Below are 13,535 nucleotides of genomic sequence, written 5' to 3'. Positions count from 1 at the left end.
TATAGCTTTCATCTGTTGGCAAATGATAAAAGAGTGGCCTCATTCTAGCTTATTCTAAGGGTACTTAATAGAATTACTTACTTAGTTTTTAGGCATCACTTTTCATTTTCAAATCACTTTTTTCACATAAACTAATTGTTATTACACAGGGTTATTTTGACAGCAACATGAGGACAAAAATTCATGACAGCTTCCCTTAATGCCTTTTAATGACTAAGGGGCAAGACAGTGGAAGAGCTGAAAGTTAGCATCGTAATGGACAGACATGATCAAATTGTCTTTTATCCTCTCAAATATTATTGAAAAATAATTTTTAAATGTTTCTTTACCAATCCCCAAACTCAGTGAGAATGTTAAAAACAACTCATATACTTTATCAGTTCATCCCATTCCCTAGCTTGATATTTTAAAAACGTTTTCATCATAACCCATTATTTCCTTTCCTCTCTTCAAGAAGGGAGGAACACATTGACACATTTTTATATATCAGGTAATCTGATTTTAAGGAAATGACTTTACTTTCACCTTTTACTCAGGCATTTTCAGGAGCTCTGGCATTTTACAATTTAATCAGAAACGGGTTATATCTTGGTTTAGAAATAAAGTGTGAATTGTTGAGCCTCTAATATGTACTACAGGCCCATGAATGTCACTTGCTAACCTCCAGGTTCAAATCTTACAGCAATACTTTAAATACCAGGGCAGAATGTACTTCTTTATATGTCTTTCTTTATAGCCTCAAAACTAAAGAAGATACTTGGATATAATGTGGAAACACATGACAAAGCAATTTTCTGGGTAGAAATCCTTTATTTTGATTGTAGTGTAATGATATTATGGAATTTCCATGGATTTGAAGATATAATTATAGTGCTGTGTTGTATACTTTATGTATTATAATATTGCTTCATTAAGTCAAGTTATAATAACTCTTAGCATTTTCTGTAAACAAAGGGAATATTTTCATTGAGGTTGCTCCTGTTGAGGATACTTGTCCTCAGATTTTATACTGTTGGTCCGTCTAGTAAAGTAGCGGTGTTAGGGTAAAAGTGATCAGCAACCTTTATGCTCCTAAAATTAATTGCTCCCCAATGAGGCTCAAAGAACTCAGTTTTATAGGAACTGATTACTCCTTCCTTCCTTCATTTATCTCTCTTTCTTTCTTTTTTTTTTTTTAAGAAGGAAAGAGTAGATGAGAAAAAGATGGAAAACAAGAGGACATAGGAATACTATGTCCTAGGAGGATAAGTAGCAATAAAAAAGTGAAGAGATCAGGAAAAACTAAAGATGAAGTGGGAGTTTGGTCTGGGATTGAGAGTATGGGGAACATAAATGTAGTTGGTAATAAAAAGAACTTCAGATCATGTAATAGAAAGAACCTGGCATACATGCAGCAGTGTGGCTTAGTGAAAAATAAGGATGCAGTAGTACAAAATGGAAAGCTCACAGCCAGAGAGGACTGGGCTCAATCTCATCTCCACCTCCAATTAGCCACATGCCTTTGGGTGATATGGCTTTTGGACTATTTCCTCATCAGTAAATTTGGGATATCTGCCCACTAAAGATGACTACAGGGTGAGGGCATCTGGCATGATGATACCTGGTAATGAATGGGAGGGATTCAAAAAATTACCCTCATAATTATTATAAGTAATCCATAGATTGAGGGAGATTACATGATGGGGGATGAGCAAGGAACGTACCATCCAGGTGAATTCTGGGCAGAGTGGAGAAATAGACCAGTTTGGCCCTTAGCAGTCTTTTTGTGTTTCACATTTCACAATACACTGCTCAGTGAATTGTTCTGTTTGCCTAGAGCTCTGTGAGCTCTCCTTTCTGAAAATCTCCTTTGCATTACTGCACCTCCTCCTTTTTTCCTTAGAAATTGTTTTCTGGAATTGATTTGTAGAACCCCGGCATCAAAGATCAGTTAAACTCATTTATTTTAAAGAAGTAGAAACTAAAAAGAGAAACCCAAAGTGGGTATTATTTTAAATTAATTAATTAATTTGGTTGTGTGGGGTCTTAGTTGTGGCAGGCGGGCTTCTTAGTTGCAGCTCGCGGGCTCCTTAGCTGCACCAAAGTGGGCATTACTGAACTCAGGTTGGACTGCTCGCCACTTGAAAGTCAATACTTGAGAGACAAGTGCTGGTAGGAATGGAAAGGTTGCTTTATTCAGGAGGCCTGCAACCTGGGGAGAAGGCGGACTTGTGTTCTAGAACCAACTCAGAAGATTCTGCTCGGCCATGAAAGTTTTTAAAGGGAAAAAGGGGGAGTAAACTCATTTAATCATTGAGGTAGGGGGTCAGATTCATCACCATCTCCCATTGCATGCAGACTTATGGACTCCTTGTGATCTTTCTTTAAATGCTGTCTTGTTCACACAGTTGGCTTGAGGGATTACAGAAGGGGAAGCTGGGGAAAAGATCGAGTCATCTGTTAATTACTTAGTCTTCATTTCTATTTCTTTGATCTAAGGAAAGAATCAACAGGTTAGGCAAGGCATTGTGCTTGGGCAGGAGGTGAGTAGAGCATGGGGGCGCCTAGTTTAAAGGTTAGTTACAATATAGCTTTGCTAAAGTGACAAGACAAAAGGGGCCTCCTGCAGAGAGCTGCTTCCTGCAAAGGGCTCTTCCCTGAAAAGAGCAAAGCATACCCATCCTTAGTAACAGAAACTTGAAGAATCCCTTAGAAAAAGCAGGTGAAGTGTTTTGCAATCCCAAATTACTTGGTAGCTGGAGATTAATTACCTGAGTTCTTCAGATCTGTCATGGTTGGGCTTCATGAGTAGAAGGGGGGAGGTTCCCCAGATCCTGATATTTTATACAAAATTTTGTGTGTATACACATCTTTCTGGTGGAGAAGGTCTATATCTTTCATCAGATTCCCAAAGGAGCATTTAATATCTCAAGTTTTAAGAACTATGGTTTAATTCTCTAGACTGTAGAAGGATGGCAGTGCTCTAAGGAATGTATTCTAGTGTCTTGCTGCTCCAAGTGTGGTCCTAAGAGAGCGTCAACGACCACAACGGCGGATCGTTAGCAATGCAGCACCTTAGGTTTTCTGAACGAGTATCTGTGTTTTAACACCGATCTCTAGGTGACAGTTGTGCATATTAAAATATGAGAAGCCCTGTTCCAGGCGTCAGGAGATCAGATTTGACTTTGTACTCTGGCTCTGCCAAACGCTAATGTCCAATCCCGACTGGATTTTTAATCTTGCACATTATATGACATTAAACTACCAAACTCAGAATCAGAATGCTTGAGCTCTAGTTCTGAGCTGGACAGCAGTCAGTTGCTGACTTTGGCCAAATCTCTGAACCTGCACGGGTCTCTATTTCTTAGCCTGTAAAATAAAGGAGTAGATTCGTCTTCTTTGAGCTCTTTTGTTTCCCACACATGTGTTTTGTCACCACTTATCTCTTGAAATGCTCTCTTTTTGTCAGGGCCCACCAAATGTCTTCCAAACCCTGAAGCCCGCACTGGTTTCTTTCATCTTTGAACTTCTATTATAATTTCTGTACTACTCAATTTATCCCTTTATTGTATACTAAAGTTTTCTGTAATTGTTTGATTTGCATATCTTGTTTTCCAAGCTTGGGACCATCCAAGCTATGTCTATTTCTTCTCTTATCAAAGGTATCATAGCACAGGGCATGTAGTAGACGCCTAATAATTCTGAAGATTGGATGCTGTGTTTTGAGAGAGGATATCTATATGTGACACATGAAGAGCCCCAATCTCCTTAGTTTTAAATTGGTCATGTTAAAACATATAAGTCCCAGTTGCTTTTAGAAGCAATCATCTTAATAGAATAAGCTCAAAGGAAAGAATGTATTGAGCTATACTTCTGCCTCTCAGAATTTCCTTGTCTTTAGTAATTCGGAAATGTATGTATTCATATACGTGTGTATATATATATGAATATGCGTATACACACATCTATATAAAGCAAATTAAATTCTTTCACCAAAATAGTAAGACTATTTCCAAGTTAGTTACTAATAAGTTAGCTTGCCATTTCCAGCACAGCTAACAATACAAATACTGTGGTTCTCACTTGGAGAAAGAATTTTTAAAATAATCTTAAAATGACAGAGGACAGAAGACTCCTGTGTTAGAGCAAAAAGACTTCATTACTTCCAGCACAGCAAGCCCCATGAGTATCCGCATATTTGTGTCAGTTCCCCTTGACACCCAAGTCCCACAGAGGCAAAGCAGACAGTTGCAGATGAATGCCTGCGCGCGCAGTGGGTCATGTTACAGGAGAGGATCCCTGAGTGTAGAGAACCTGAATCTTCTACAGTGGGCAGGCGCGTGCTGTCTTTTGCTCCAGAGTTGTTCTTAGTGGTAAGTTTGTCTATCATTTGCTGCAAAGGGAGAAGCGATCTTACATTCTAAGGCTGTTTTCTATGTAAACATCTTTAACAAGATAGTGTGGAACGAACTGCTGTCAGGGATTAGTTTCATAAGAAGTGCAGGAATGCTAGCGATCCATTGAGAATTGTATTCCAAGAGTGTTATTCTTGCTTCTGTATAATAAACAGATCAGAAACATTTTCAACTGCTGTCCTATTAAAGCAACTTTTCTTAAGCTGTACAAAGTTCCAACATCCCTCTTTATGTGAGGCTGAAATTTGGGCTTGAGGTCAAATCAGAAATCTTTTACCTTGGGGCACAAATCATTGTCTTACTAAAATGCAAAAGAGAACTGCCCTCTAACCGTGGAGGGCTTAGTGGTTTGAAGTTGGTGACAGAGTAGCTATGTCTTTTGGAGCCCGAGAGTCTGATAGGAATGCACAGGTCGTTCTGACAAAAGGCAGCAGGATCACTTTTGTTGCTTGGGAAGTGGGATTTTGCTGCCCGTTTAGTACTAGATAATCAGGAACAGGGGAACAGCCAATCAGCCTGGGCTTCTAGCTGTGTTTGTGACTCTTGGCAGAGCACTGAGTCCAGGACACCGCACTTTCAAACATTCTAGACCAGTCAAAACATAAACAAAACAATGGGTTGGGCGTGAGCCGGAACTTGAGAGCAGCAGATAGCTGCTGAGTTCCTGTTTGCCTGCTTTCGGCCCAGGAGGAAGAACCCAGTGTTTTGGCCAGATGCTTATATCTCGAGAATCCCACATGATTCTTGTGATTAATATTGTTTCCTGTCATGTGTTCTAATTAAAAAAATGTTTAAGCTATCGTTGGGGGGGAGGAAAAGTCTGGATGCAGACTTTGATGTAACTTTTCACTGTGGGTTCTTTGGTGAGAGAAGGGTTTAGTGAGGTGTTTTCTAAGTGTCAGGTGGCATCATCATAATCTGAATTTAAGTTTTAATTTTGTCTTTTAAAACAATTCTATTTTGCCTGTGTCTTTTGAGAAATCGACTAAAGGTTGTTTTCTTTTCTTTTCTTTTTTAATCAGTTACTTACAGTGCATCCTTAGATGCTATTATTTCCAGTACAACCAGCAATACAAACACTGGGGTGCTGGCATGGAGAGAGAAATCAAAAAAGCATCTTAAAATGACGTCCTTCAACATTGCCCAGGGCATTCGTGCTTTTGATTACCACTCTCGTCTCAAGTTAATTGGTATGTAAAATAAATCATGATAACTATGTCTCAAGTTAATTGGTATGTAAAATAAATCATGATAACTATGAGGGACTCATCAATAGTCTGGGATGCATATCCGCACACATGGAGCCTCTTCGCCATGTTGCTTTATCGCCAGAGAGACCAACTTGAGCAGCTCACATTTTATTACGTCTGACAATGATGAATTATGATGTGTAGCGTATATGAACTACATTGGGGTGACAAGATGAGAAAGTTCCCCAGTGCTTTAATGAGTCTTTTTATCAGAATTGGTGGGGAATGTAAAATGACATAGAGAAAGAATGCAGTGTCTGCCTTCTGCCATCTTCCTAACCAAATGCTCAACCTATACATCATTTTCTTATGTGCGTGCGCACACACACGCACACACACTCACTTACTAGAGAAATGCAAAATGTAGAATGTTTTTCAGTCACCTTTCAGAATACAACTTCTAATGGTTTTTGAAAATTTTCAGATTTGTCCTTTAGCATACTAAAGGAGAGTTCTTTTTCTGATGTAAATTTTAGCTGAAGAAATAAGCGATAAAGGTTTTCAGGCATTATCTATTTAAATAAAATATTTAGGTATTTTGAAAGCTGATAATTTGATATATATGATATTAGTTCAAATATTATAAAAAAGTGAGGTATTATTTTAAAAATTAATAGGGTAGTACAGAGAATGAACATACATGGCCTACAGAATGGGTCATATTAACCCTCTTTCAAAAATTATCATTCATATAGAGTATTGATATCAGCTAAGCAGAGTCTCTAAAATTTCCAACAGTCACAGCTGACAATCACGGTAAAAAGAGACCTTGACTTTGAGTTCAGGAATATGCCAACATCAGACTTTCAAGGAGGATTGTAGATTTATTAGAGAAAGCTGGAGGAGTTAGTGAATTGAGTTTGGGAGGACTCAAATATCAACCATTGCGTTGATTCATGGATTATTTCAGCCCCTTTATACTGATCGCTACCTTGTACCTGGCACAGTGCTGGTATTACATATTATGGTATGCAGTAACACTCAGGGTAAAATTTATCAGTTGTCTTACTAATTTCATACTATGGGGTAAAGACTTGAAACAAGAGTGGATTCACTTCCTCTTATTGCTATAACCCTTACACTGGGTATTAATCCAAATAGGGGTCTGCCATTTATGGCGATTCCATAAATGTGAATAAGTTCAGCTCCACAGTTGGCCCTAAACAAGGGAACGACAAAGAGGGCTCTGCTGAGTTTCCCCAGACCTGAAGAAGCACTGTGCTCCCAGTTTTTGATGTGCTCCCTGAATATAATCAATTTGTGTTAAAACAAAACAAAACAAAACTCTTGCCTCAATAGAGCAGGTCAAACATATATTTCGGCTGCTTATTTGCTTGCAAATACTTGATTATTTACATGACAGTGAAAATAATTGGTTTCCTTACACTTTTTCATTAATTTGGGAACTTTAAATATTGTTTTAGTTCTCTCTTACCCCTGGGATAATTTTAACGTGGTCTGCATTCCTAGGCTGTGATGGCTGTAGAGGGGGAACTTTGGGACTGGGAGAAGGATTTTCTGCCCTCCGGGTTGGGCTACTGGTTGCCTCTTAATGGAACTGTCTTGTCCTTTCACCCCATGCAGACTCCTTCTCCCCTCCACCCTGCATTTCAGCTATTTCCAGTGATAGCATTCATGCATTAGCCTGGGCTATTGGACAATGATAAGATTTTCCTTCCTTCAAGACAAGGGTGCATTAGTGCTCAGAAGGCTTTTATCTACCTATGGTGATATAGGATGTGATATACTCGTTTCAAAAAAAAGTAGAGTATTCAAGTTATTAAAAACATTTTTTTTCTTTCTAATTCGGATTAGCAACTGCTGGCTTTAACAATGAAGTTTGCCTTTGGAACCCCTATGTTGTCTCTAAGCCGGTTGGTGTCCTTTGGGGTCACTCAGCCAGCGTAATAGCTGTCCAATTCTTTGCTGCAAGAAAACTTTTCATCTTCTCCAAAGATAAAGTTAGTAACAGTGTGCATTTAATTTATTTAGTTCTGCCTCCCCAGTTCCTATCCAAATCTATCTTTGGTCTGAAATTCCTCTTAGAGCTGGTATAGATTTTTATAATATAGTGACTTACTACTATGTTTTTGGAAATCTGTATTTTAAAAATGATACTGATGGTAATTTAGGAATAGTCCTGGGCAACTGGACAAGGTGTTTCATTAAAAAAAATGGTTTTAAACCATGTACTCATAGATGTAATCCTTATTTTTGGGTTCTCAATAGGCCACATCTTGAGAGTTTCCAAAGTACTCATTAATCCAATAAAAATACAAAACAGAAATGGGAATGAGAAAATGTTGCTTTGATAAGATATAGAATTCTTGTTAATTGGCACAGCCAATTAACTATTGTTGCTTTTCCACTGAAGAGACTCAGTAAATTAGAAATCAAAGTTAATCTGAAGAATATCAAGTACATTAATAACATTTCAGTTAAATATATTAGCCCATTCTATTTGACAATATTGGTGCAAATTCTAAATATGGTGGAAAAAACATTGTACCAAAACCAGGTAGTCCCGGTTGTATCCTGATCACATTATTCACTACTCGTATCTCCCAGAAAAATTTCTTTATCTCTAATAATCTCATCATGTGTTCCTCTGTAAAGCTTCTGTTTTACATAATGCCTGATATAGATCCAGTTAACATGTGATAGATTTCAAGAACAGAAATCTATGAAGAGAAGAAGGATGGGCAATAGGCTTATTGGGGACAGCCTCTGAGACTTTTTCAGTGACTCTGACTTTTAATTCTATTCTAAAGTGATACTTGTATATGTGAAAATTAAATAGAAAAAATAGAAATTCATCTTCAAATCCTTAGCCTCACCCTATGCATAAGTCCTGCCAAACTTGCTTATTTTACTGTATTATCTATCAGACCGTAAATCTCCTCCCTTCACCTGAAACTTCACCACTCAACTGCCAATTCTAGTTGATTCTACCATCAAATATGTTTATCAGCCTCACCTTTCCCTCTCAACTGCCATTGCTCTAATTCAAAATCTCATCCTCTTTTGAATTATCTTTCGAGTTAGCTCATCCAAAACATTGCAAGGTTGCCTAACATGTCTCCCTTCTTGCATACGGGTCTGATTCCAATCTGCCCTTCATCCTGTTAATTAAGTGGTGTCTAAGAAAAAATCTTCAATACCTCCTCTTACCCTCATTCTAAATATCAGCTCTAAAATTCTTAAGCTTTTATATAAAGCCCTCCCCCAGTCTACCAGGCCCACCTCCCTTCTTGCTTTTCTCTTCCATTCATCTGATGCTCCGCATCACACTTTGCCTGTTTCCACTATGCTGCCTCATGGCTCTGCCACGTGCCCTTCTTTCTGCCTTCAGTTCCCTCTCCTCCATTCTCAACTGGCAAAAGCCTATTTATCCTTGAAGTTTCAGACTTTCTGGAGTCTTTCAGACAGACCTAGGTGTTTCTTTCTCTGCACTCCCATTGCACCTGTGTGTCCCTCCTTAGAACATGTGTTCTATTGTACTGAAATTGTAGTTAACTTTCCTAAGTAGGGTCAGTGTCTTTTCAGCTTGTACACTTGGTATCAGTCACAGTGCTTGGCACCTTGCAGTGTTTGTTCAGTGATTTTTTTTTTTTTTTTTTTGGCTGCATTGGGTCTTCGTTGCTGCACGCGGGCTTTCTCTAGTTGCGGCAAGTGGGCTTCTCACTGCGGTGGCTTCTCTTGTTGCGGAGCACGGGCTCTAGGTTGACAGGCTCAGTAGTTGTGGCTCACAGGCTCTAGAGCACAGGCTCAGTAGTTGTGGCGCACAGGCTTAGTTGCTCTGTGGCATGTGGGATCTTCCCGGACCAGGGTTCGAACCTGTGTCCCCTGCATTGGCAGGCAGATTCTTAACCACTGCACCATCAGGAAGCCCCAGTGATTATTTTTTGACAGTTTGAAGTGAATACATATTACTGTGAATCTTAAATACCAAAGAAAGTCAGAATGAAGACTTTTCTGATGCCTTAGCTTTTAGTTGTTCTATTTTCTGAGATCTTTTAGCACTTTGTTCTAACTCCCATTATTGAATTTGTTTTTTAAAATATTTATTTATTTGTGGGGTTTTTTTGGCTGCCTCAGATCTTAGTTGCGTGTGCAGGATCTTTCCGTGTGGTGTGTGGGCTCTTTGTTGCTGTAGTTGTGGCCTGCGGGCTTAGTTGCCCCACGGCATGTGGGAATCTTATTTCCCTGACCAGGGATCGAACCGGCATCCCCTGCACTGCAAGACAGATTCTTAACCACTGGACCACCAGGGAAGTCCCCCATTATTGAATTTGACACAGCCTGACACGTATACTTGAAGGTTGTATATGTATACTCTATCTTTCACTGTATTTTGAGTGCTTAAAGACAAAGATTATTTGTTGAATTCATTTTTGTGTTTCCCAGTATCTAGCACATATTAATATACATTAAATACCTGTTGAATAAAGCATATAAAATAGTGTAACTATCAACTAACCGACAGGATTCACGAGGTTTGGAACTCTCTTTTTGGGTTGTGCCATATACATAGTAGGTCCTCAATAAATCTTAGTTAAATGAACAAATCTTTATCAAAGCTAAATATGAAAGAAATAACAGATATTTTATCATTATAGAATTCCCTGAAAGGTGTTATAACTTTAAAAGCAAGTGAAGAAAATGTTCTTAGAGTCAGAATTGATTGTGTATGGCCTCTTTCAAGTCAGTTTTATCATCCTATTTTTGCTTTGACTTTTAAACCATTACATTGTAATGAAGCTTGTCATGCCGTCTTTCACATTAGTCTAAATCCATTTCACTTGGATAAATGCATAATAATCTTAGCCTGTATGTCTTCACGACAAACAACAGAGCTTTCAGCTACCAGGTTAAGCCTTTGTTTTATTGCATAAAATTCTTTTGGATATTTTATAGGACTAGGGTTAATTTAGGGAACAGGGAAAATGAGAGAAAGCATTCTTTTTTCAAAGGGCCTTTGATTGAACCATATTTTGGTCTATGAATTGCTAAATTAGAGGATTTTCAGACCAAAGTAATTTAGATCCAAATAATTTCCTGAGACTTACTTCAGTTCTTTTTTGGAAAACTTCTCTATTGTGCTTTCCAGTGATTATTAAACAATAAGTTTATCCCTATAGCATTTGGTATAAGTAATAGTCCAATTGCATTTTGCTTTGGACTCCTAAATTGTCTCCTAAGATGGCAATCACTGATGGCAAGGCCCTGCTGGGAGCCAGTAACTTGGTCATTTAGAGGAGGAATCACCATGGGAGTAAAAGGATTTTCAAAGCCTCTGGGAAATATCTCAACCAGTGAATCTGATTAGGCTTTTCTATCGCTCCTAACTCTTCTCTCCTGGGCTACTTATCCTGATTTGGCCACCAGAATCAGATCAGTTTGTAACTTAATCTTTTGTTTGAGGTTTTGATTTTTCTCAGAGTCTGGTTTCTGTATTGTGCACCCAAGGTTGGGAAGGAAAATTCAAAGACTCTTGTGCTGGTGACTAGCTCTTACCTGTGTGTCTTCATTCCCCTTCTGCGTACCCTCTCTCCTCAACTTTCCTCTATCCATCCAGAGACAAAGCCACTTTCATTTTGTTTAAATTATGCCAAGTAAACAGATGAATGCTCTTCTGTAAAAATTACAAATGAGAAAGCATGTAGTACAAGAAGTGAATATCCCTTTTCTTCACTCCCCCTTCAAATCAATCCCTCTTCCAAGAAATATCTATTATTAACACGATGTGTATTGTCTTATATTTATATCACATACTTACATACTATAACATATTGTGTTATAATAATATGTGGTGTTATAATTTATTATTATATACTGTATACCATCCTATGTGTGTATACAAATACGAGGTAGTATTTATTATTAATTTTTATGTAAGTGGCATCACGTGAGACATACTTTCTTGCAACTTGCTTTTCCCTAAACAATATCTCCTGGAGATCTTTCAATGTGAGTATACATAGACCTGAATTTTTACCTGCTACATAGTAATTCATAGTATGGATGGTCATAATTTAATTATTCAATCACCTGTTGATTATAATAGATATTATCTCTAACCAACTGTCACACATACACACACACATTTACACACACATGCACACACACATCTTTAAGACCACATAACTAATTTCTTGTGATATGTTCTTTGAGATACATTTCTAGAAGTGATGCTATTGGGTCAACAGGGATTCAATTCTTAAAGGATGGTTTAGATGCAGGAATATTGTTCCAATTGGTATACACGTCAGAGGTGTGTAAAGGTGTTTCTTTCCCCACATTCTTGTCAATGATAGATACCACTAATGTGTTCATTCTTTTGTGAATCTAATGGACAAAAAATTAGGATGAATTTCTTCAATTATTTATTAGCCATTTATATTTCTTGTTTTTTGTGCATTATCTGATCAAGCCCTTTATCCTATCAACTGGACTCGGGAATACTATCAATAGTAGTAGTTTGAAAAATATATTGAATATCCTTTATTATATATGATGCAAATATCTTGTCTCTTTCAAGCATACATCTTTTAACTTTGTTTATGTGATTTTTTTTTTTTTTTTTGCGATATGCGGGCCTCTCACTGTTGTGGCCTCTCCCGTTGCGGAGCACAGGCTCCAGACGTGCAGGCTCAGTGGGCATGGCTCACGGGCATAGCCGCTCCGTGGCATGTGGGATCCTCCTGGACCGGGGCACGAACCTGTATCCCCTGAATCGGCAGGCGGACTCTCAACCACTGCGCCACCAGGGAAGCCCTGTTTATGTGATTTTTATCATTCAAAAGTTTTAAATTTTTATGAAGTTGAGTCTAAGAAATGATTTTCTTTGTGGCTCTGGTTTTGTATCTAGCTTAGGAACATGTTCCACAATTCATATTTATAGAGGTGTTCTCCTTTAGTTTCTGCTAATACTTATTCTGTTGTCGAATTTTATTTTTTGCATTTAACTTGGCAGTTTATTTTTGTGTAAAATGTTTTTTTTTCTACAAATGGACATCCAAGGTTTTTTTGAATAATTTCTTTTGAAAAATTTTTCTCCCTCACTGGTTTGAAGTTCCATTGTTATCATTTGAATTTCCAGGTATACATGAATTTGTTTCTGGATGCTTTATTCTTTCCATTAGTCTATTTGCCTTTTCCTGCGTAAGTACACCACTGCTTTAACCAGCATAGCTTTATTGTATGTTTTGATAATCTGGTAGAGAAATTCCTACTTCTGTGGGTTTTTTTTGCTTTTAATTTTAACAATCCTCTGGCATCTTATCCTTCTAAGTAAATGTTAGGATCAGTATTCATGTTTCATGAAAAACCATATTAATTTTTGGATTGGATTTACATTGAATTTGATAGGTGACATCTTTAAAATATTGAGAAAGTACACCCTGTATTTATCCATTTATTCATTTTTTTAAATGCCTTTCAGAAAAGTTGTACAAAAATTTCCCATTCCTTATTGAGGTTTCTCCTGCACATTTCAGGTGGCATCTTATCATATTCTTGACTTTTATGGGAATGTTTATAATGGGATGTGCCCACTTTCTATATAACCTATACATTTAGTTTTAAAATGTAACAATTTTTTCCTAAAACGTTTTTTAACTGCCTGGTAATTTTGTATGCTCTTTTGTTGTTTGCTCATTTAGGGGATTTTGACTTTTAGCTCTTTAATTTCATATCAATTACTGCATTTTCTTATCAAATAATTCTAATACCTGGAGTCCTTGGGGATCCAAATTAGATATTTACTATTCTGATGATTCTTCGTCATGGTGAATTGTTCCTTATTGTTTCCTTTCTATGTTTGGTATCTTTTATTGTTACCTCATTTTTTGCTATTGCTAAACTATAGGCATTCTGAGGGATGAAATTG

General features: G+C 37.6%; 1 protein-coding gene across 1 annotated transcript in view; it reads left to right on the top strand.

The window, feature by feature from the left end:
- The window catches only part of WDR49 (WD repeat domain 49), a 133,533-nt gene that overhangs the window by 36,939 nt on the left and 83,059 nt on the right, over positions 1-13,535 (top strand). Inside the window, 2 exon segments of the mRNA XM_079921400.1 lie at positions 5,417-5,584; positions 7,460-7,605. Of these exon segments, the coding sequence (XP_079777526.1) occupies positions 5,417-5,584; positions 7,460-7,605 (314 nt within the window).

This window comes from Stenella coeruleoalba (assembly GCF_951394435.1).
Source record: "Stenella coeruleoalba genome assembly, chromosome: 5".
In the NCBI taxonomy this organism is placed as follows: Eukaryota; Metazoa; Chordata; class Mammalia; order Artiodactyla; family Delphinidae; genus Stenella; species Stenella coeruleoalba.
This window is presented reverse-complemented; position numbering and strand designations above follow the sequence as displayed.